Source organism: Tasmannia lanceolata, unplaced genomic scaffold, assembly GCF_043159265.1.
Source record: "Tasmannia lanceolata isolate RefF3 unplaced genomic scaffold, GAP_Taslan_0.1 ptg000003l, whole genome shotgun sequence".
NCBI classification, from domain to species: domain Eukaryota; kingdom Viridiplantae; phylum Streptophyta; class Magnoliopsida; order Canellales; family Winteraceae; genus Tasmannia; species Tasmannia lanceolata.
Genome location: NW_027518680.1, coordinates 21,030,614 through 21,055,869, shown reverse-complemented (window position 1 = coordinate 21,055,869; position 25,256 = coordinate 21,030,614). Strand labels below are relative to the sequence as shown.

The 25,256-nt window shown below is 40.0% G+C and overlaps 1 protein-coding gene across 1 annotated transcript; it reads right to left on the bottom strand.

Annotated features, from left to right (window-relative positions):
* Positions 1 to 322: 322 nt before the first annotated feature.
* Positions 323 to 24,527, bottom strand: LOC143853804 (exocyst complex component EXO84B-like). The gene is made up of 7 exons (XM_077363533.1): positions 24,024 to 24,527; positions 22,620 to 22,717; positions 11,682 to 12,735; positions 10,238 to 10,669; positions 8,208 to 8,396; positions 7,984 to 8,120; positions 323 to 964 (listed from the first exon to the last, which is right to left on the bottom strand). Exons 1-7 carry the CDS (start codon positions 24,198 to 24,200, stop codon positions 799 to 801), a joined length of 2,253 nt encoding a protein of 750 aa, XP_077219648.1. The 5' UTR covers positions 24,201 to 24,527; the 3' UTR covers positions 323 to 798.
* Positions 24,528 to 25,256: the final 729 nt, after the last annotated feature.

Sequence of the window (25,256 nt, the reverse complement as noted above, 5' to 3'; positions counted from 1 at the left end):
TCAAACTCGTAGAGAGTTTGCAATGCAATTAGCATCAACAGTTTTACTAAATTGGACAATGTTTTGTCAATATAATGAGGTCATTAATTTGATCCCACCTTACCTAAAGCACCAGAAAGGAAAGAAAAAAAATCAACAGAGTTTGCAGGGCAATTGGGGTCAAGCTCTTTAGTCAAATGGACAGTGTGGTTTGGTTCATGTTGCAACAATGGGGTCATGTTCAATCACAGTTCACCTACCAAATGGGAGAAAAAAAAAGTGTTTGATGGGAAGAATACAGTACAATTAATGTGATGCTCCTAAACAGCTAAATGAACGAATGAACAAGGAATAAGAGTTGGTGCTTCTAGTTTTATTGGGAAAACAAAGAGATTATTTTACAGATGGGGCTGAATAAGCACAACCCAAAATGAGAAGTAAGAAACATTACATTCCCGAACCAAAACAATCCTTCTCCGCGCAGCAAATTCACGAATGAAAAATGGACCGTGTCCCCAAAGCAATGGCAAGAATGGTACAATCTGACATCAGTCTAGCTAGAGACAGATGCAAAGAATTCCTAAGACTATCAATCTAAGAAAATGTGGTATTCCACTAACATGGAAAAATTATAAATAATAAAAAGAAATGCTTACTAATTATACAAGGACCTGCATGGTACAACCATCACTGGGTGTGGATAGTTGTGTGTTCGCCCCTCGGATTTGGTCAATAGAATAGCATAGGTGGGTGGTTTATTGAAAAGCTCTATGCCCTGGCCCTGCTTGGTTCTCCAATTTACACGAGAGAAACTGAGCACTACGAACTCCCATGGGATCTAAATGATGAAATGGACTGTGCCGATATAGAAGCAGTGGGACTGTTGAGATCTCGATCCCCATTGATGGATTTACTACCTCTTCCACTCAATCTATTTAAGGCTTCAAGAGAAACCTCAGCAAACCAATCATCTTCCGGTAGTACACTGCCAACAAAACATGGATTTTTCAGCATGTAGAAAACCAAATATTGCAAGGGTATTTAAATCATTAGAAAAAGTGTAAATGAACAGATTAAATACAACTAACTCCTTCAGATAGAAATATATATCGAGTATTAAAGAGAAACCCGCAGAAAAAAAAAACCTAGCATGCATAAACTTCCAAATCCCCTAATACTAATATAGAACCGGTCTAAAATATGTTAAATTGAGACTATAAAAAGATGTTGAATTGAAACTCCATATGTTAAATTGAGACTCTAAAAAGCTGCTAAATTGAGTCTCTCCCTGCTGATGTTAGCATTAGGTGACTTGCATGACAAGGATCTGTCTTGACCCTTTTCCTTTCTCTCGAGTAAATATTCCTTTTTTCTCATAATTGATTGTGATTGCTTTAAATTGCATCATTTTATGGCCATGAAGGCAGGAACGTCTCTTTGCAAAAGAAACAAGTTACAGAGGTCATGGCTATACTCAACTCTGGACAGAAAACTGAAGCAATAAAAAAGGAAAAAATATCAACAATCACTTCTTTTACCAAAGCTCAGCACATAGAAAACAAACCAATGGAACACATCCAACAAAAAAACTAATGCAATTAAGTCCATGAACAAAGTACCAAAGCAATGGAAGCCATCCAACAAAACTAACTCATGAAAAAGAATAAGATCCTCTTAGAATCTATTCACATGAGTTAATGCATGGCTCACAAAACATACCCAAAAACCTTAATATCCATTGGGGGGGTCACGGTACCCTGACAGAAGCCATCCTCTACTTCCTCTTTTTTTTTTTTCCTGAACCTTCGATTAGAATCATGGCAAAGAAAAATATGATTCACATATATGAAAAGGATAACAATATTTACTCTACAGTCTACATTATAAACCTTTCCGCCCAAAGATCAACAATGTCATTCTTCAAGAAGCAGGAGAATCCAAGGAATGACCCAAACAAAGCAGAACCAATTAAGAATGTCTTTCCCTAGTAGTCGAACAATGAATAAAAGGAAACTGCAAGATTCTTCAGTCCTTGCACAAAATATGTCGGTTAACCATTCCAAGGAATGACCAAAACAAAGCAGAACCAATTAAGAATGCCTTTCCCTAGTAGTCGAACAATGAATAAAAGGAACTGCAAGATTCTTCAGTCCTTGAACAAAATATGTCGGTTAACCATTTGACAGCTTTTTCTCTTAAGCAAGTCGATGACGTTGATCTTTTTCCAAGTAAACAGTCCCACAAAAAATTACACCTTGGGAAGAAACATGAAATCTCCAAACGCACATCCAAGAAAAAGAAGATCTATCTCGGACACAAGTCTAAGGAAAAATAACCTCACTGTGACGTCGTCATTTTTTAAACGATTATGTGCACAGTATAAAAAATGGACAAGATGTTCCAACCAACCAATCTAAAGAAATAAATAATACCATTGCCTTCCTTAGCCAAAATGTCTGCTCCTTCATTTGCTGCTTATAATCGGTGATTCAATAGAGGCTTCATCACCACATAAAGATCAATTTCAAGGATGATTGGGGCAAGGTGCCAATGAGGCCTCAGTAAGTCCCTTCGCCCAAGAGATAACATAATTGGAATCATCTTCTATTATACACAACAGAATAAAACAGTACTTAATACGCAAACCCATTAATACATATCTGGCTTCCGCTTCATTTGCATCTAGCAAGCTATCACACTATAAGGCCCTAAAAAGTAATTCAGAAACCCATCCACGTGATTTCTAAAGATGCTCCCAATATCAATGGGTCCAGGATTCCCTTTAGAACTACCACCAAAGTTCAGTTTGATAACATCAACCGACAGTGGTAACCGAGGTGAGGATTTAACCCAAAAAAGAAACCAAGGTAAGGATTTAGGTATCGAATTACTTCCCAAATAATTGTCTTCCAATAGCTTAAAGTAATACATAAGGGTATCACCCCTTGCCCAAGATAATAAATCGAGCTTAATTAATGAAACAATCTTTCCAAGCTATTTGTTTATCATTAAAAATTTGATTGTTACGCACATTCCAAAGATGCCACAACAAAGCATATGGAACTAGTCTCTAAGAGGTCTTACCATTCGCACCAAATGGACCGGATTCCCAACCAAGTATAACTGATTCAATGGACCCTTGAAAACCCATGCCAAATCAACTCGGGAAGTAAGTGCTATCCAAATAGTAGAAGTAAAATGGCAATGGATCATGAAAGGATTCATTGATTCCTTCGCCCATGTGCAAAGTATGCATCTACTTGCAAGATAAATATGTTTTTTTCTTCAGAAGTCCATCGCATGTACTGATATTCTTGGCCGCTATTGTCCACATGAGAGCCGCTACCGTACACAGTACACGCATCTTTGTGTTAGCTCCTAAGTAATCAGCATAGACAGGCTTCTCCTATTCAAGCATCTCACATACCTCATCCCTCATGGTGACTAGGATCCTGATCCCTCACTCGTGCAAGCCTCGTATTAATCCTAGGATTCGGAGCAAGAGGTTGACCTTCTTCCTGGTAAGCTGAAAATTCAATAGGATCATTATATCTCTAACTATCACATCTCCAAACTCTTAAAGTGTTGCGTTCCCTTGAGTAGAGGAATTTCTTACTTCCCTCAGATGAATCTCAAAGCTGTCCAACCTCCCTATCAGCTTGAGTAACTCATCTCTTTGTACATCAGTGAGTTATTCCTTGTAGCCCATTTCGCTTCAACTTGCCATAGGAAAAACTTAGGCCCTGAAACCACTTGATGACTTGATGTAGGACTGGTTAGGGAAAATAGAATCAAGATTACTGATTAATATCATACCAATGAAGTGAGGGTTTAAAATAGCTAGGATTGCAGTAGGGTTTCAAGGGAATACACCAAGGTTTGATGGTGGATGATTGGATGGGGATGGGTTTATGGTGGTCGATTACATGGGAAGGGATTTTATGGTGCATGATTGGATGGGATTGTGGATATAGGATTTGGGAGTGTTTTCTTGTATTTATGAGAAAGATCAATAAAGGATCAGGATTAGGGTTGATTGGCTATGCACGGGACTGAGTTAAAGAAGTGGATGATGGAGGTGGTAAAATAGTTTCTTAATCAACAAAAAGATCAAAAGCAAAAAGAATTCGAGAAACTGAGATAAAGATGAGTTAAAGAAGAGAGGAAGCCAACTTCTTCGTCTCTAAAACATAAAATCAAAACATATCTTGCCACTTGCCACTTGCCACTTGCCAAAAGACTAATAACACTCTTGGTAAACTAAGAGGACTCTTAATTCACTAAAACATGGAGTCTTAAAAGAAATCTCCAAGCATAACAAGGACTCTAATAAAAACCCACAAATTGCTACTTTCTCCTTTTGGTTGCAAGGCCTAGGTAGGCCCTCTTAATTCACTTAAGTGAGTTATGTGAATTAAAAGGTAAAAAACCCATGTGCCCCATAACAAGGGAAAAGGACAAATGCCTCCTATAGCTACAGAATCTACGGCGTAGGCGCCACACTATTTTCATCATGCCAAATTAGGATTTAGAACTGAAGGATCAATGGCGCATCTTACCGTGGATGAATTTTGTAAGGGGCAAATTTTCCCTCCAAAAGGCAATTTGCTAGATCTAATCTAGCTACAAAACTCAAATTCAAATTCTATCTACCCCTATTTGTGGCAAAAGACTAAAAAGACATGGACACCTATCAAAATAACCAAATTACCCCAACTAAGGGCCAATGTAGAGATTCCAGGGGATGCTCCTGCATCAGGGGGTGGCAGGCAGAGGAGGAACTCTATTGACCATTGTGTCCACCTTAGAGGTGGATTTATGATAGGTCTTCCTAGGTGCCACGTGTTCCCAATCGGTGAATGAACCATTGGTTTTACAATTGGACCAATGGTTGGATGAATAAGTGGGCCCAAACTTTCACACCTTCCCCAGCTCGTCTACTGCCATTAGCATCAGTCATCTTCTATGTGGATTGCTGGCCATCTTCTCTGTTGATTGCAGGCTTCAGAAACAAATAGGCAGAAGTAACTATGCTTTCTGCTCTGCTCTGCCGAGAGTCGCATGTCTTCACCAAACTCCCTGCTTACCTCCAATAAGGTACCAGTAATATAGGACTTTCAGCTTCATTTATGCCCTAAGGAAAACCCATTCTGAGGACAAGATTCAAGCTCGGGAAAAGTTGACATTGTTACTATTCTCTCCCTCCATTTCAACCTCAAGAACCCTCCCATACACTTTCCACAAGTTCTTTACTGTTGACTTGGCCAGGCATGAAAGGGAATACGGAATACCATAGAAGCGTATCCATTAAAAACGCGGATATGACGATCAGTGTTTAAAAACGCGGATATGACGCAGAACGCGGAAAAGGAAAATCCTTGTCAACTCGGCGCGGATGCGGCCAAGAATGCAGTTGACGAGGTCAACGCGGTCATAACCCGGGAGAGTCAAAGGAGTTTTTATTGACTCTACAGGGCAAAACGTGGAACGTGGATGTGTGTGACGCAGAACGCGGCCAAGAAAAATCCTTGTCGACTCTGGCAAGTTCCTTGTCGTGTCAAGGAGTTTTTAAACACTGATCCAGATTGATCTTGCACCAGTTTTCAGAGCTGAATTCCAAGGATAGAGGCATTCCAGCAAGTCCCCATAGCTCTTAACACCCAATTCTAGAAATTCGACGAGATTTCAATTCTGAACTCAGTCTAAACAACACTTTATTGCAACTAATCTTCTTGGGTTGAAGGGTAGAGTAATCTTCCATCTTCTTTCCACCCACTTATACGCATCCTTCGTATTCCACACACCCTCGCTAATTCTTCCAATCAAACAAGATTTCAAAAGGTTGATTATGTCCCAAGTCTCTTCACCCAACATCTTGAATGATATAAAATCTGCTTCCATCATCTCCTTCCCAGTACCCTCAACCGTCCTATAAAAAATAAGGTTCAAGTTGTGGCAGGGGCAGCCTGGATTATTCTTACCTTTTCCAAATCAGGAGCTAAACCTTTTCCTTTTCTAATGCACAATGCCGACATTTAAATCATCTTTTGATGTTATGATACATGCAGTTCATGCATAGCCAGTCCCCATGAAGAATCTTAGTCTTATTCCCAAGGACAGTTCTTTTCTTACATCCATTATTCCTATTTGCCTTCATTTCTATCTTCAATAGATGATTCCACAATCGCCATATCTCTCGTATAAGATGGAATAGCTCAACCTGCACTTTCCCCTCTCATGCTGTCCATATTCAAGCATGCCCAAATCCTTAAACACTATAACAAAAAATCGTATGCATAATCATGGAGATTCTTTCTAGAATTGATCACAATGGATTTCCCATGGGATCCAGGTTGCACGGGAAGGGTAAGGAAATGTGTTGAAGGATAGTACTTTTCTAATGAAGTTTTAATTAGGATTAGGAGCCCATACACTCCGATCCTTGATATTAGAAGACACATTTTCAAGATGACTAAACAACCCAATAAGACCATCTAACTCCTCATCTTTGTGATTATGCAAAATGACCAAACTCAACACTACCTTATTCCCCAATCTCCCACAACAATCACCTACAGCAACCCCTTTCTCACAAACTAATCTCTAGAGGCCATGATAAACATGGCACAACAAGACAAGAACCAACCATGAATCTTCCCAAATCTAATCCCCTCCAACCCTCCCCACCCTATACATATTCAAAGAGAGAAAATCATCGCACATTACAGATTGATCGCCATGCACCCAAACCCCTACGTCTACATAACTCTCTTCCCACCAACACACCTCATCCCTCCCCATATTGACTTGCCCTTTCATGCTTTCCTTAACAGCACATGGAAAACGGGAGCCACATTAACGGAAAGCAAAAAATATCAAAAAATGACTGTAAAAATGTAGTCAAAACACAACGAAGGGGGATAGAGACACTTAGGATGCTTAATAACATCTAGAAATAACACCCCTTAAACCATACAACATATGATTGTTAATGGGTAAATAGCCTAAGGCCTTTGCTTTAGAATCTCTGACATGAATCGTCCAAGACATCTGCTCCCAGTAATGCCACCCATTATGACAGCAACTGACCCACTTTCTCTGGATGGGCTTGATGGAATAATGGTCGTTGTAGATTGGTGGTAGGGAAATAACATGAGATTTCAAGAGGATGGACTTGTTTTGGAAAAAAAAAAGAGTTGCATCTTAGCTAGAAATTTTTTTTGAGGAAATGATAAATGCGCCCCTTTTCACTACTTGAGACACCCAGCTACAGTGTATCTATGACTGAAAAGGTGCTGATGTACTTCACATTTGAAGAATGAAGTGACCTGATTGCCACATCCAATGCAGCTGGGTGTCCCAAGTGATGAAAAGGGGCGCATTTATCATTTTCCATTTTTATTTTCTTCTGTTTTTGAAAGAAGAGAGAGAACTCATTAAAAAAGAAGAAAGAAATACAAAGAGAGGGGCCAAGGTAGGCCGGAAAGAAAAGAAAAGAAAGAATAAAAGAAGTGAAAAAGATAAAGCAAAACACAGTATGCAAACCAGATACAGAGGATGGAAATTCATCCCAACAGTAAAATCAACTGTACCAATACCCTATATGATAAAGTATCCATATTACTTGTGCATTTAAAAATACAATTGAAATGAGGGTTGATTGCCATTCTCAAAATGAGGGTTGATTGCCATTCCCAAGTTCATATTCTATAAAGATGAAGTTAGGTAATCTTCAAGGGCCCAAGCGACAGTTGCACCCTGGGAACAAGATTCTAGCTAATAAGTGTTCTGCAAAGACAACGTTCATCTCTTTATAGTTTATAGGTTTTTTTTTTACGGTCATTTATAGTTTATAGGTTATTTCCTGTTTCTAATCAATTTATGTTTTGATTCCTCAGAAAAAACTCTGAATCACCTGACCATGCAGATAATTCACACAAGAAAAAGCGAGCAAATATATCAGATTTTTGACACACTGCAAATAACTGCACGCTAGTAGTTTACCTGTCTGGGTCCATTCCAGTTGTAGCAAATGCAGTGATAGCCCTAGAGATGATTCCTTTGATAACTTGACGCAAATGCCGAGACAAGTAACGTCCTTGGGATGAAAACTGAATTACGAACTCCATATCCAAATAGAACTACATACAGTAAGTCACGTAAATAAAATGTCAATTTCAAATCAAAAGAACCCAGAACAATTGAATAGAGAAATCCCACCCATATACCTGCTGGAGGCCAAGAGGACCCAAAGGCCTTGGACCTTCCTCAATATCATCCCAAAAGCTTTGGTCATCCGAAAGATATAGGATGACAGTCTCTGTGAGTCTCATCAATAGCAGTGTAACAAACCTTTCCCGGCCAATAAAAATGTCTGCAGCTATGGTTGCAATTGTGTTCGATTTTATGAAAAGATCCTAAACAGAAAACAAATGCAATAAGCAAAAGGATCTGACAAAAAGAGTTCTAAGGCAGAGCATTTACAACTAAAAAGGATGCTGCTACTTCTAGTAACACAAAATGGAGGACATGCAACTATGCAAGTATAAAAATAAGGGATTCTCGATCTTAACCCAATGTTCAAATTAAAATTACAAATGCCCAAAATTCACATGTTCTCTTTTAAATATGGGAAAAGTTTGCAAAAAGACCATTGACAATAATACATAAAAAGGTTAAAATAAAACCCACTCCTTCAGCCAGCAGGTCCACCATATTGTTAGAACTTCGGGGGATGCAGGCAAGAGATGGATTATACATGGTACATAAGTCAACAATTCCATTAATTATTCCAGAAAGCCTCCATGGACTAACCGATTTCGTTCCCCACGAATTCACAATCCTAGCATCCCCTCCGACTCCAATGTTTCCTTGGAACTCACGAGAGAACAGTCTTAAGGTGGTGGGCAGTGCCATAGCTTTGCCTTCATTAGAATTTTTCCATCCAATCAGCCCATAAAATGCAATGGCTATGTTCCCATGATGATCCCTTCAATGTCAACCAACCCCAAGTTTCCGATCACTGCACCATCAAAATTCAGCTTGACAGCATTAGGAGCCAGGGGTTTCCATCTAACCTTCCTTTTGTCTTTCATCACCACAACCTGAGCAATCCACCTCCAGTTAATGAATAGATCTTGAATGGAGTAACCAATGAACTCCCTTCTAGAAATGGCATCGCAGCAAATATTAGTTTTGATCTTCCCAACCACACCATTGGGGATCAACTGCTTACTCTAAAAGATTCTCAGGTTTGTTTCCTTCCAGATCTCCCAACAAACTACGTATGGAACCAGAAGCCAAATAGCTCTTCCCTTAACCCAAGTGACTAGCACATCACCCCCAGTGTTTAAAAACGCGGATGTGACGCGGAACGTGGCCAAGAAAAATCCTTGTCGACTCGGCGCAGACGAGGCCAAAAACGCGGTTGATGAGGTCGACGTGGTCATAACTTGGGAGAGTCGAAAGAGTTTATTGACTTTGTAGGGCAAAACGCGGAATGCGGATGTGGTGCAACGCGGAACGCGGCCAAGGCAAAAAGGAGTCTACTCGGGGGAGTTCCTTGTCGAGTCAAGGAGTTTTTAAACACTGATCACCCCTACAATAGGTCTTTACAAGAAAGGGGAAAGACCCATTGGATACTGAAAATCTTAAGAACCCGCTGCCACACTCCACTAGCAACAATGCAATGGATGAAGATATGGGTAGCCAAGACCACTTCCCTCGAACATAAACCACAGTGACAAGCTAAATGTAGTCACTTCCTTTTCAATAGGTCTTGGATATTGATCTTTTGATGAGACACTTTCCATCGAAAGATGTTTCGGAAATTCTAGTCAGAATCTGATGAGCCACCAAATTCTAGTGGGCGACACATACACATTCTCTAGGACATCCAACAATGAAACTAAGGACTCAATCTTATCATCTTTAAGTTTATGCCTAAAATACCACTGCCAGACGAATCCTTCCCCCCCCCCCCCCCCCCCCCTCTCTCATAGAAATCTACAACACAAGACCCTTTCTCCCTAGCTAAACTATAAACACTCACGAAAGCATGGCAGAGACTAACCCTACCAACCCACAAATTATCGGAAAATCAAACACCCTCACCCAAACTTCCAAGGAAATGCTGAAAAGAAGGGGAGGCAGATCTGGCATTGAAATTTCACTTGAACTATGGCCAAAATGATTGAACATAGAAACAGCAGACATACTTTTACCATTTACAATATAAGCTCACACTAGAGTCGAATACCTGAAATATTGGAGAGGGAAACCACTCTGGCTCGTCAACATTTCCATCCATATTTATGTACATGTCAGCAGTTAGACAGGGTTCATCATCTTCTGTGAAAATAACATCAAGAGCATGACGTCTGCAGAAACTATCTCGTAATCCATCCACGGAGCGTTGGAGCCGCCTCTTCCATTCTCTTTGATCTGGCAGCCGGCTTTGACGGGAAAGCTTCATGGCCGCACGCGGAAGCAACTCATCGGCTAATAAAGATGCATTTGCTAACAAAGCTATCTGCTGGGCTTCTGTGTGCGCCTTCACAGAGCCTTCATATTCATCTTCCAGCGCATTTATCAGCAAATTGACATATGCGTTGAACACTTGTAGTAGGCCTTCTAATGTGGAATCACCCAACTGCATACTGAGGAGTGGTCCTACGTCCTCAAAGAAATCCTGCAAAAATGTTCAAAATACGAAGAAAATTGTTGAGAACTTGAATGATAAAGACATTAGAGTTCATTCTAACAGTAATGATTAGGTGTAGATGTATAAATATTGTAATAAGCATAAAAACTTGAAAAATCTAGGTCAAGAAGTCAAGAGTGATATCCTGAAATGCTTTAGCATTCTGAACAGACAGGGCCTACACAAGTTAATGGCAACTGGAACAGGAAGATGAGCTGTTGAAAAGGTTTACTTCAGCCACATAAAGGCAATGAAGAAAAACGGTAAATTGGATTTTGAACTTCTTGTAGTATTAAGAAATCACAGTTACTATGCTAGTTATAGACCAATTACAATACCAAGGCTCTAAAGACTACCAACATTCACCTCCAATACACAAGCAATCTCTAAAGACTGCCAACATTCGCTCCCCAATAAACAACAAGCAATTTGATTATGTAAAGTTTGAAGAAAAACAGCAAATGATTTAATCCGGTGTTTAAAAACACGAATGCGGCGCGGAACGCAGCCAAAGAAAATTCTAGTCGACTTGGCATGATGCAGTCGAGTACTCAGTTGACGGGGTCATAATTCGGGAGAGTCAAAGGACTTTTTATTGACTCGGTAGGGAAAATGCAGAACGTGGATGCGGCGCAATGCGGAACATGGCCAAGGTAAAAGGGAGTCGACTCGGGGGAGTCGACGCGGGCACGGTGGAGTTTTAAAACTATGATATAATTATACAGAAATGTAATTAAATATGCTAGTTTCAGTTTCATATAGAACAAAAAAAAAGCCCTATAATCACCAAAACTATTACTAATGCCCATAAGCTTGTGAATCAATCTGATAACGGGACCCGATGCATTCAAACCCATCTAACATAGCTTCTACAAATACACCATGTCAAGATAGTAAGGAAATAAACTTTCAACAAGACTATAAAAAGCTGGCAATTTGAAAGAAAGAAAAGAATCATTCATTGTCCCTAAACACTTCAAACAGAAAATGAATCATTCACCTGAACCATTGAATTGAAACGATGTGCGCTGCTTGAAAGTTTAGGTTGGGATCCAATCCCAGTACCAAGAGATGTAGTAGAAGATCTACAGGTTGGCCGAGTAGCAACCGGAGGATATGTGAGCAACCAATCATCAGCCGCCGCAAGTGCCGCAGTGCTCTCTTCAATTCGTTTTAAATTAGCCTCCAATGCTTGTTCAACACTAGGGCGAAAGAGTTTCAGAAGGACAGGGCAGAGCCTCAACCCATTCGCTTCCAACAAAGAACAATGACCTAAGGCTATTTGAACACACTCGGCAGCAGCTCTTAAGCCTCCGGCAGCTGCCGATGAGGCTAATGCGTGCCTCTTTACAAGACGAGCAAAGGCCTCTGTCTGTTTCGTAGACCATATGATTAGCTCGGACGCATATGCCGGTTCATCACCAAAGACAGCCAAAGAATCACTTTTAGCTTGAGAGATGGCCGAAAAAACTAACTGCGAGAGGGCGGCAGTATATGCTCCTCCATATGAGGTACTTGACGGACGGAGACTTTGCATGTTATATTGAAACCTTTGGTAATGGGCATTAAGTAGCAATGTATGCGCCCGTGGGCCATCCCCGAGTCTTTTAAGAGCGGAAACAGCTGCACGAAGCTCAACACCACGAGTAGAAGGTTGGCAAGCGGCCTCAGCAAGCTGGTCGGCTAATTTTTGTCGGTGTTCAGTAATGGCAGTTTGTAATGACAAGAGTGCGCCTGGGCTCAATGTTTTTCTTTCTTTTGCTTCAAAAGCTACATTTTCCCCTTCATCAAGGGCATCCAATGCTTCATCTACTCGCCTCTCTGCTAACAAAACATCCAGGATGTCAGGAAATTCCACGGCCCATTTCTCTACCTCAGATGGTTCTCTATCTTCAAAATTAGATATTTCACGTTCTGTGAAACCATCAGGACCAGTAGCCAAGGAGTCAACATTAACTCCTTCAGCTAAACCATGAATTAGAGCTGCCTGAGTAGATAGAAGGTTTCTGATGGAAAGGAGCTCGCCCTCTAGATCTGATATCTCCTTTGACGTGCTGTAAATACACAAAATTATTAGTCAATGTATCAAACGCCATACTTCAAGATTGACTGGCATGACAATTACAAGCATTGCTTGGCAAGGATAAGCTGATCCTTCTAAAAGAAATCAAGATTAATACACATAAAAAGTAATTCACGTAAAATAATTCAAAGCGTGCCTATAAATACAAACTTGCCAACAGGTAAGAACACCAGACATCTGGCTGTATAGGACCAGAATCACAAAACATTTTCCATGATAATAATCATTAGTGAAAGTGGATAATAAATTAACAAAACCTTGCGAGAGTGAGGTTGACCAGAAATCCGACATATAATCTGAGCCAAGTCTAAAAAGAAATAACATTCCCACAACAAAGAAATAAAATGAAGAAATTTCACCATCCAAAAAAAAAAGCGAAATGATATACAAAAGCAGGTCCAAAACTGTCCAATCGCCCCAATTCATTATAGTGCAATACAGCCCGCAGAGCAAGGTCAATCTAGGACATCATCTCAAGAGAGCAAAAAATGAACAACATGCTACCGAATAAAAGGAAAAACTATGAAACCCAGATACAATATGGATACGGACACGAACACGGGCACAGATATGGACACTTGAATCAAGATACAATTCCGCATTTTCTAAAATCCAAGGCATGAATAGATAAAACATAAGACATGAATAGATAAAACACTATATCTTAATAGATTTAACTTAAAATATATAATTTATAATCTGTGGATTACAGCATCTATACGATTCACATGCTGGAGTTATAATTTCCAATATGTGATACAAGCAAGCACAAAGCATGATAGTTAATTTGAAGACTGAAATATGTTTCAAACATGAAAATTATTATGACCAACATAAACATCCAGTACAAGTATCATTATCGTATCTTTTCATATACGATACATTAGGTAGGCCTACACACGTGGTGCAAACCTAGGGTTCGAGAGTCTTTTGTTTTTGTTCCTTTTTTTGAAAGACAACGATTTTAATCATACCTGGAAGCAAGGTTTTAAATTTCGACCGAGTAACAGATTTTAATCTTCCCGAAATTACGAGTAACAGATTATGTTTTAGTTAAGGAAAACAAATCTACATGATGTTACGGAAGAGAAATTGTGTTCACGAAATTAGTTAATGACTAAATCTACTGTTACGGAAGAGAGAGAGAGAGAGAGAGAGAGAGAGATTTAAGGAAGGGAAATGATATTTTATTTTCCCCCCTTTGACGGATAAAATCCCCCTTTAACGTTATCAACTTTCAAAGGTAAGGAAAAACGTTAAAGGGGGTGAATTTATCCTCAAGCAGTGAACAATTCTCACGCAAAACGTTACTGGGAGGGATTTTCCCAAAATTTTGGCCGAAATTACCGAAATTTCGCTCGGAATTTCGGTAATTTCAGCCGAAACACACTTCCAATTGATATTCACAGCCCTTTCTTAATTGACATTAACAGCCCCATTCCACTTTGATAACAACAGCCCCTGCTTCAATTTGATAACCGTAGACCAATCCAATTCTTCTATACAAACAACCAAGACTTGACTTTCTCCAAGACTAGCCCTTGTTTTCTTGCTTCAAGTGTTGACATGAATTAACCATGTCTTAATCACAACACTGGAGCAACCATTAGCAAACTACCATCAATTTGGGTTTGTTGATCATCAAAACAAGAGAGGGATGTACCCTTGGGCTTACACTTTTTTCATTTGATTTACAGAGAGGGGGCCTACTTTGGGATCAGTTTACAATTCCCTCTCAGGGTTTGTGATATACGGTCTCAAACAGAATCAAACCGAACCGCGCCTTTTTTCTATTTTTTGTAAATTCATTACATTTACATCGCAAAAATAAGCGTAACCTAACAAGGGATAAAAAGATCAATTATCTTCTTTCAAAAATGCCAATTCAAGTTAAGAAACCGGGTTAATCCAGGCAAGAGGGGTGCCTAACACCTTCCCCAATTGTAACCACAACCTTTACCCAGATATCTGCAAGGACCACGCCTTAAAAACAGAGCAAAATAGAAGGTTCACATGCCCAGAGCAAAAGACTCTTTCAACGAAATTCGAGCCCCAATGCTCATTTCCTTTAAAGAATAGACACGGGTCCTATGCCCTATCCTAGGTGGCGACGGACTTCTGTCCCGAGTTCATAAGATACGCAGATCAAATAACATCCCCTGAAAACTCAATTGTGGTGATCCCTTGCCATCCTGCGCAACGAGGGAAAAAACCGGCTCCCACAACTATCTCCAGTTAGCAGCCCTTAACGCCCAACTCAACACCCTCTATTTCTTCTCCAACCCCAAAGCACTCTCAATCTCCTTCCTTGCGCGTCCACCCTCCTTTGTTCATCCTTTTTATTTCATTTGTTATTTTTGTTGGTGGCCAAATACCACTCGGTGGCTGAGCATTTCCTTTCTGAAGTTGTGTCTCCAAGAGCTCCTTCTTTTTACTGAGACTTTGGCGTGCAATATCTTGTGGCCGAATCTTGCTAGTGGAGCAAAAATTTCATGGAAGTTCTGCCTTGTGGGCCTAATTCATCATCTCAAGCTTAGTCGAATTTTCCAAAGAGGTATGTCAAGATTTCTTGTTTTCTTTAATTGTAGAGCTGCATGTTCTAGGGATTTTGTTTCTTATGGTCTTCATATTGTAGTTTGTTTTTATGATTCAACTTTGGTTTCTGTTTATATTTTGCCATGATTTATATTCAATAAAAATTGTAGAATCTATTAGGACTTTCTAATTAGGATGGAATTTTGAGTTCTATGCTCTAGGAATTTTCGAATCTTTTGTACAAAACCATTAAAATTTTGAAAAATTGATTTTGTTTAACTTAAAAGATCATAAATTGGTTCTAGAACTCAATACACAAACAGATTACTGCTTGACAGGGAGCAGAAAACAGCAGACGCACTAGTCCCCTGAAGATCATTCCCTTGTGCATGATACCACGTCAAGTCCACATTCCGTACCATCATTGTGCTAAGCTACATCCAACAACCAAATACAGCTGGAACCCTGTCCTGCGGACCTTATACGCTGCCGCCCAGTGCCATACTGCCGAAACATCAGATCTGGAATTATGCAACAGACCCTGCACTGAACAGTCCCTGCTTGGATGCCTGAAGCTTGAATGTAATCCAATCCCATGATGATTGGTTAATCACCGCTGCTATTATGCTTCTATCAGGCACCTTGAATCCAATATCGAGACATGCTGAAACAATAGTTGTTATGGTCCCTGATTGCCGCTACACCCTCGAAACGCCCACTATGTTAACATGATCAGCTCGTAGGATCCTCATATCTTCTCTATCCGCACTGTCCTTAGCTAATTTATCGGCCTCTTCATTCGCAGATTTGCACAGACGTTGAAACTTAGGCGCAATGGTTATTTACTAGATCTCTAATTTCTGAGATGAGATCCGCTAACATTCACATACCTACCGCCTTGTTGCTGGCCCAAGATATTGCATTTGTTGAATCCCCTTCAATGATTAGTTGCCCCAATCCATGAGCTGCTAGCACTTCAATCACCATAAAAGTGCTCTCACTTCCGCCTCATTTGCGTCACAATTACAAACACCTGCCGGACATGAGTAAGATAGGAGATGGTGCCCAAAAGAGTCCCGAAAAATGCCACCACTACCTGTGGGGCCCGGGCGAGACTTTTGAAAGGAGCCTCTTCTGTAATGGAGTTCCGTCCCATAAGCTTGGTAGGATGCCTGTATAAAGTCCTTGCCAAGGTACTCGGAGAAAGATTAAAGAAAGTTCTCCCTTCGATCATTTCTGAGAGTCAGTGCTTTTGTTAGTGAAGACAAATCCTTGACTGCTCAATGGTCGTGAATGAAGTGGTGGATTACTATCACAAATTGGGTCGCAATGGAATTGTCTGTAAATTGAATATAGAAAAAGCCACTGTGGAATAGAAGAGCTTGGATTATCTTATGGGCAGAATCAGTTTTGGATCTAAATGGAGGAAGTGGATGGAAAGGTGTATATCGCCAGCTTGGTTCTCCATCCTCATTAATGGTGTTCCTACGGGGTTCTTTAAATCTTCCCGTGGATTAAGACAAGGCGATCCCTAATAACCATTCCTTTTTGTAATAGTAACATGGACACTTAGCAGGCTGATTGATAAAGGTAGAAACTGTGGCTTGGTGGAAGGATTCAAGATTGGTGACAGTGAGGTTGAAGTCTCACAGCTCAGTTTGCGGACGATATCCTTCTTTTTTGCCCTCCAAATAGGATGAGAATGTTGATTTGAAAGCTATATTATGGTGCTATGAAGAAATAATGGGACAACGGTCAATTTTGTCTAAATCAAGAGAATTTGGCATTAATGTAGGGATTTTGGGTTGTGAAACAGATTCTCTTCCCACTTCCTATCTTGGCTTACCACTAGGGGTTGGGAAACTAAAGAAGCATCAGTAAAACCATATTGTGGAAAGAGTGGGGAGAAGACTTGATACATGGAAAAGGAACCTCGTTTCAAGAGGTGGTAGGCTTACTCTCATTAAAGCAATGCTTGCGAACATCCCCATATATCAGATGGCGGTTTTTAAATGTCCAGGAAGTATAATCAAGAGAATCGAACAAATTCAAATATGATTTCTATGGGGAGAATAGAAGATAAGAATTGAATCCCATTGTTTTTTTTTTTTTTTTTTTGAATGGTAAACGGAATCCCATTGTTTAAGTGGAAAAATATATGCAGACCTTTAAAGAGTGGAGGCCTTGGCAGAAGGAAGGTAAAAGAAATGAACATTGCATTGTTAGGGAAATGGCTTTGGAGGTTTGGTGAGGAGGAGAACCATCTTTGGGTGAAAGTTATCGAAGCTAAATATGGTGCCTCTCTGGTTCATTGGGTATCAGAGGACATGTTTAAACATAGGGGAAGAACAGTTTGGAGAGACATTCTGGGGATCAGAGATCTGTTCGAGGAAGGTATAAAATTCAGGGTGTATGAGGGGGATAGAATTAGATTCTGGACAGATAGATGGTGTTTGGAACAACCCCTAAAAGACTTGTTCCCAAACCTGTATGTTATGGCTGAGAGTGTTTGGAACAACCCTTAAAAGACTTGTTCCCAGACCTATATGCAATGGCTGAGAATAGAGATGGTGTAGTGCGGGATTTCATGGAAAAAAGAGAGGGCCATGTTGTATGGAAACCGCTTTTCAGGAGGAATCTCTTCGACTAGGAAATCTCTTCTATGATCCGATTGTTGGAGGCGCTCGAGAAGGGTATGTTAAGCAAGACGGAAAAGACAAGAGGGTTTGCATCTGGAACTCATCGGGGGACTTTACTATAAAATCTTTCTATTTCCATCTTGCTATTGCCCTGTGCAAAAATCGCTAAAGTAAGGACAATCTAAGCCCCTCCAAGAGTATGTGTTTTTGGTTGGGCAGCTTACCGAGGGAGAATTCAGATAGTGGACTTCTTGAGAAGAAGGACGATGATCATTGTCGATCATTGTGCCCTATGTGTGGGGGCAGGAGAATCCGTGAGCCATCTCCTTCTCCATTGTAGAGTGGCGAGGGAGGTGTGGGGAAAGCTAATGAATAGGTTTGGAATCCATTGGATGTTTCCTGAATCAATCATGGACCTCTTGCAGTGTTGGTCATTGGTCCCTTAGAGGGAAAAAGGGGGAGATATTGTGGAAAGTCTCTCTTTTAGCTACATTTTGGGTATTATGGAAGGAACGAAATACAAGATTATTGAAAGGACATGCTAGAGGAGCTACTTCTTCTTCATTAAGGGTTGTGAAACAGATTCTCTTCCCACTTCCTATGTTGGCTTACCACTAGGGGTTGGGAAACTAAAGAAGCATCAGCGGAACCATATTGTGGAAAGAGTGGGGAGAAAACTTGATACATGAAAAAGGAACCTTGTTTCGAGAGGTGGTAGGCTTACTCCCATTAAAGTAGTGCTTGCAGACATCCCCATATATCAGATGGCAGTTTTAAATGTCTAGAAGTATAATCAAGAGAATCGGGCAAATTCAAAGAAGATTTCTGTGGGGGGACAGAAGATAAGAATGGAATCTTTTTGTTTGTTTTTTTTTTGAATGGTAAACGGAATCCCATTGTTGAAGTGGGAAAATGTATTCAGACTTTTAAAGAGTGAAGGCCTCGGCATATGGAACGTAAAAGAAATGAACATTGCACAGTTAGGGAAATGGCTTTGGAGGTTTGGTGAGGAGGAGAACCATCTTTGGGTGAAAGTTATTGAAGCTAAATATGGAGCCTCTCCGGTTCATTGGGTGTCAGAAAACATGTTTAAACATATGGGGAGAACAATTTGGAGAGATATTCTGGGGATCAGAGATTTGTTCGAGGAAGGTATAAAATTCAGGGTGTATGAGGGGGATAAAATTAGATTCTGGACAGATAGACGGTGTTTGGAACACCCCCTAAAAGACCTGTTCCCAGATCTGTATGTGATGAGAATAAAGATGGTGTAGTGTGGGATTTCATGGAAAAAAAGGGAGGGCCATGTTGTATGGAAACAGCTTTTCAGGAGGAATCTCTTCGACTAGGAAATCTCTTCTATGATATGATTGTTGTAGGCACTCGAAGAAGGGTATGTTAAGCAAGACGGGAAAGACAAGAGGGTTTGGATCTGGAACTCATCGGGGGGACTTTACTATAAAATCTTTCTATTTACATCTTATTGATTGCCCTGTGTCTGCAAAAATTGCCAAAGTATGGACAATCCAAGGCCCTCCAAGAGTATGTGTTTTTGGTTGGACGGCTTGCCTAGGGAGAAACCAGACAGTGGACTTCTTGAGAAGAAGGAAGATGATCATTGTCAATAATTGTGCCCTATGCGTGGGGGCAGGAGAATCCGCGAGCCATCTCCTTCTCCATTGTAGAGTGGCGAGGGAGGCATGGGGAAAGCTAATGAATAGGTTTGGAATCCATTGGGTGTTTCCTGAATCAATCATGGACCTCTTGCAGTGTTGGTCATTGGTCCCTTGGAGGAAAAAGGAAGATATTGTGGAATGTCTCTCTTTTAGCTACATTTTGGGTATTATGGAAGGAACGAAATGGAAGATCATTCAAAGGACATGCTAGAGGAGTTGCGTCCCTCTTCATCAAGGTGATAGCTTTAACTATTTCTTGCGTGAAATCCCTTCAACATTTTGCATTTGTATCGGCGTATGATTTGTGGGAAGGCTTGCGAGACATTTGTATGAGGACAGATTGGAGGCAAAAGATGATATAGGCATGGGAACGGGCCTACGGGCAATCTTAAGCTAGACTTTTATTGCATCAAAGATTTGTATTTATCCTTTACTCATATCCGGAGCTCAGCCAACGAGGTGGCCGATAACTTGGCTAGGCTGCGGTATCGAAAGAAGCATTGGCCCTTTTTTATTCTCTTCCTCCATAATGTACCATTGTGTTTGTTTTATCTTCTTACATTGTAATTTCCCCTCCCTGTATTTTGATCATCTCGGTCTTTTCGTTTTAATATAAATGGCGATCATTCAAAAAAATAACAGCACTACCATTCCAAAATAGAATAAACAGCCAAGAACAATCAATAGCAACTAGGGCTTTGAAAGATTTCATTAATCTCTCAGAGAAGTTTTTGCAAACAATGTGATCAAGGCGAAGAAACTAGATCTATAAATCATATGTCCATAAACTAAAACAGTATGAACTATCAAACTAGGGCTCAAAGAAGGTAGGATAAGGGAGGGGAATCAAAGACTTGGTAATAAGGTGATGTGGAAGAAGCTGGTCATGTAAAAACAGGGCTGGAAATCTGATTATAAGGCTCAAGGAAGGATATAAATGAATATAAGATGCAACCGGGTCTGGGGTAGAAAGATTACCTTAATCATGTAGGCCTCAGCCGAGGATTCCAAGAGCTGATGGAGTAAGAGTGGCAGCCACAGTCTATAAAGATGGTGTACCAGCCATCAGGGAATGAGTATAAATGGATGAGGAAGAAGGGAAAAACATCAGGGGTAGAAAGGACTGCAGCAAGGTGGTAATGACAAGGGTTAAAACTGTTGCAGCTGCAGTTTTAAAAATAAAGGCCACATCGGACAGCAAGGCTGACGAAAGAAAACAGCAGACTAAAGATGCATTAAAGGGGATTAAGGAGGCGATAAACCTGTTGTAATATCAGTATCAGAGCAAGAATTAGATGGGGACAGCGGCTGCAAACAGCAGGGAGAGCCACTGTAGTAGTATTATACTATTATAACAGCAGAGGACTGCTTTGGATAGCATCTGCAAAAACTGCACGGGACTGTCAAAGATACGGAGAGGGATGAGGAGACGAGAAAGAAAGAAGGGAAAGGGGAGGAGAACTTCAGGGCAGTAAGTGATGGCTGGTCGTGCAGTGCAGATGGAAAAAAGGGAAGCGAAGAAAGGAGGAACAAGGAGAAGGAGAGTGATGTGGATGTCGGCCGGCTGGAGTCTGGATAGTGCTAGTGCTGGACAACAGCAAATAGAGTGAAACAGTAGGTAGAAGAGAGACAGATAGAGGGGACAAAGAAAAGGAACAGAAAGGGAAGAAGGAAGAAAGGGAAAGGAGAGAGAGAGAGAGAGAGAGAGAGAGAGAGGGAGGGAGAGTGGATACCATTCGGCTCGGAGAAAAAAAGAGGGGGGAGGAGGGTGGCTTCTCCAATCGTCCAAAAGTGCAGGGTTTAAGGGGCCGTTACTGTATTTATAAGGCTTCAGTTTTTAAGTGATAGCCTCCACTAAATCAATAACATAAAAGGGAGAATAAGAGGTAGGCTTAAGTGATGGGCTTTAGGGGGCTTAAGAGATTAAATGGAGGGGCCCCTTTCTATGGTCCAATTGGGAAGTGATATATTCACCCTTTTTCTTACTTGGGAGTTGGGACAGCCCCCTCCAATGTATTTATGCCCTACTCTTTTACACTAGAGGAGATTACCCCAAGACAAAAAAAAGAAAGAAAAAGAGATGGATATATCAGTTCCCTAAAAGAATAAAAGATAATAAGTGGTCCATGAAGTGGTCTATATGTGATGTGAACAACCTCCACATCTAGGATAAATAAGTGTTTCAATAGAAATAAGAATTCAAAAGAATACTAATAAAAATAGAGCTAATAAGAAACGACATCACAAAGAGATTCTCTATCTCCCAACGATTATGAGTTTGATTATTGATGCAGGACTATTGTCCTGCATCAACTATCTTTCGCTGGCTCGATATCCCTCCCTGTAAGATATCCCAGTTTGCTAACTGGGACCATAGCCACCAACATGTTATTCAGGGGCATCACTTGATTCATAGTCATTATGGGACTTCAGTTGGTGGTAGAATTGATATCGTTATTGTTGTTCGGCATTTTTCTTCATGCCAGCAACAATAATCAAATAATCGTTTGAAACAGCAGTTGATGATATAAGATCCAAGGCACACATCAAGAGACCGAGAAAACACCAAACTAGATTGCTTACACACTAAACAATCCAGCTAAAAACCGTTCAAAAAAAAAAAAAAACAAGTAAAAACTCTTTGTCTTGTGTAGATTTTATGCAAGGTGAAGCAAATACACAAAATGTGCCAAGTACATCCATACTAACCCACCAAGCTTGAAACAGATAACCTTACAGTTTACAATAGCATTTAAGGCTTTGAAAGCTTAAGAATATAAGTAGAAGAGAACAGGTGGGTTAGGTTTGCTAACATAAACACCTACCAAAAGATACATGGCTGGAGTAATTGTCCTCTAGACAGATTACAGTACCAAAACAGATGGGCTAAGATTACTAACAGAAACAACTACCAAAAGATACATGCAAGAAGTATCGGCCACAAAAGATTACAGTACCAGCTGTCACTGAAGCAAAATCATTACACATTGAAATAATGCACTCACCGTATGAAAGATGTATAATTAGCGTAAACATTTTTACGCATTTCCTCCGCAGAAGCCTTCTTTAAATCTAAAAGATAAGCGTATAAATGCCTTATTTCCTGTGAGTAAAGGCAATAGTGTTACCATCACATGCTGAACCTCGTGAATCAAAAAGAATTTGTCTTTTCCTAAGGATGATTGGTACATAACAAGATTAACTTGATAGGAATGAAGTAAAAAGATGTAAACATTTTGTAATGGCAAAAATTCTTCTATAGTAGCATATGGCGGAGGCTTATACAAAGACAAATGACATGTGAGCCAGAATACTTAAGCCTAAATATCCAAGGAAAAGGAAGAAGCTTCAACAAGATGAAGGATCTTCTGTTTGGAAACCTTGGAATCATGAATTCAATATCTTTAAAATAAGTAATAAGATTTAATTTTAGGCAGTGGAGAAAATGTGTTGTTTATGCTAGATAAATAACGCAGGAATAAAGTTTGTGCAGATCACTACCTATTCTTTATATCCCTAAAAAATTGTAGGCCCCGTTCGTTTAAGATTTTAACAACCGATTGTGAGCCCCCACACCGATTATTGAACTCAAATTACATTATTTTTTAGTCCAATAATCAGTACGGGGGTTCACCATCGTTTATCTTAATCTCAAACAAACAGGGCCTTAGTCTTGGGTTATATCGACCATATGGCACCCAAACCTATTTGGTCCCCTAATCTTAGAAATCTTTCAATCATAGCTTTTGAAGAGTTCATTGTACTTCTTACTACTCACAGATGTTAATTACTTAGTAACAGCTTGATAAGCTATGTGTCAATCAGGCCTTAGAAGCGAATTACAAATGCCACTTCTTGCGGACCGGCTAAAGCCTCTCAAATGTGCAAGGGATAAATGCAACCCTATCTATAGGATTCAATCAAGCCAGATCAATTTGATCATCAGGAAATGGTTTTCTTTCTGAGATGAGCACTAAGGCCCTATTTGGATTGCATGAATTTTGTTAGAAAAGTTTGAAAAATAAAAAATATTTCTAAAAGTTCCTACTATTTTTACACATGAAAAAGGACAACTTGAACCAACCCTATTCAATTTTTAGGATGACAACCCTCAAAATTGACCATAATCATATCATTTCCCACTAAATTGTGGAAAGAAAAAAATTTAGTCCTTTCCCCACACAAATTCATATAAAAATGGTCAATTAAATCATAAAGGAGAGAAATCAATCAATTGGCAACTGGAATTGTAAGGGGATGAGACTTTCAGAAAGAAAAATCGAATCTTTTGGCCATAATTTCATACTATGAATATCATTATTTGAGAAAAAATCTCATAAAGAGAGAGAGAGAGAGAGAGAGAGAGAGAGAGAGAGAGAGAGAGAGAAAATCACGAAAGAAAAGAGGACCTTCTCATTCATGGTTTGGCATTTGGATTGAACAAATGCATCTGGATCAAAATGATCTGTTTTAAACACCTTGAGCTTCTCCTCAAGCTGATAACTTATTTCCTGAGGGTTGATCCCCTTTGAAACCACCACACCGCTCGTCGAAACCCTAGATCGAGACGATTTTGCAGAAGCCATCTCTCTCTCTTTCTCGAGAGCTTCTCCTTTTTGTTTCCTCTTTTACAAAATCTCGATCCAAATGGTGAGAAAAGGGAGAAAAAAAAACCTAACCCTTCTAACCTAGCTTCTTGTTCTTATTCTTCTTCTCCTTCCCGGAATTCGTTAAAATGGGGCATGATAAAGGAATAATCAGATCTCTCTTCAGACCTAAATAACTACCAGCAGATTTATCTAAGTATCTATTGAAAAAATCTTCTTCCGGAAGAACATTTCCTCGCGATTTCCACGTTTCCGCGTTACAGAAACCTCTCTCTCTCTCTCTCTCTAATATTTTCTGTGTTCCTTCCTTTTTCTGAGAAAGTTTAGGGAAAATTACATTTACACCCCCTCTAGTTTCTGACATATCCACTTCCACCCCTATAGTTTAAAACGTGACAAATACACCCTGTAGTTTCAATTTGTTTAAGGTTTGGCCCCTCAACTGAAGGTTCGTCCATAGATGTATGGACTGAAGGGTTAGAATGATCTGATGGAGCTGATTTTTTGGGCACACCCTATCTATGTCAAGACCCATCAAATGAAAGCTTTGGATCATCCACATAATATGGGCCCATACCCGAATCCAAACACTACCAAAAAATCATCCAAATAATGTGGGCCCACATTTTTTGGATGATCCAAAGCATTCATTTGATGGGCCCTGACATAGATAGGGTGTGTCCAAAAAATCAGCTCCATCGGATCATCCTAACCCTTCAATCTATGGATGAACCTTCAGCTCAGGGGCCTACCTTAACCAAATTGAAACTACAGGGGTGTATTTGTCGTGTTTTAAACTATAGGGGTGGAAGTGGATGTGTCAAAACTAGAGGAGGTGTAAATGTAATTTTCCCAATTTCTTTTTGGCTCTGTTCGCTTCTTTTCCCTGGTGTTGTTTTCCCTAGAAAAGAGCCTTTTTTTCCCTGACAAAACCTTGACAAGACAGAATTCTGATATTTTCGAATTAACATTATATGGGCAGATTCACCCCATTCTATGATGACTTCACCCCAATAGTTTTCAAAATGGACGGTA

Excerpts from the sequence above, each read along its gene's own strand:
- LOC143853804 (XM_077363533.1), bottom strand. The coding sequence starts at position 24,200 with ATGGCTTCTGCAAAATCGTCTCGATCTAGGGTTTCGACGAGCGGTGTG. Across the intron at positions 22,718-24,023 it reads GCCAAACCATGAATGAGAAG|GAAATAAGGCATTTATACGC; the intron begins GTCCTCTTTTCT and ends CTTTACTCACAG. Across the intron at positions 8,121-8,207 it reads GTCCTCTTGGCCTCCAGCAG|TTCTATTTGGATATGGAGTT; the intron begins GTATATGGGTGG and ends TACTGTATGTAG.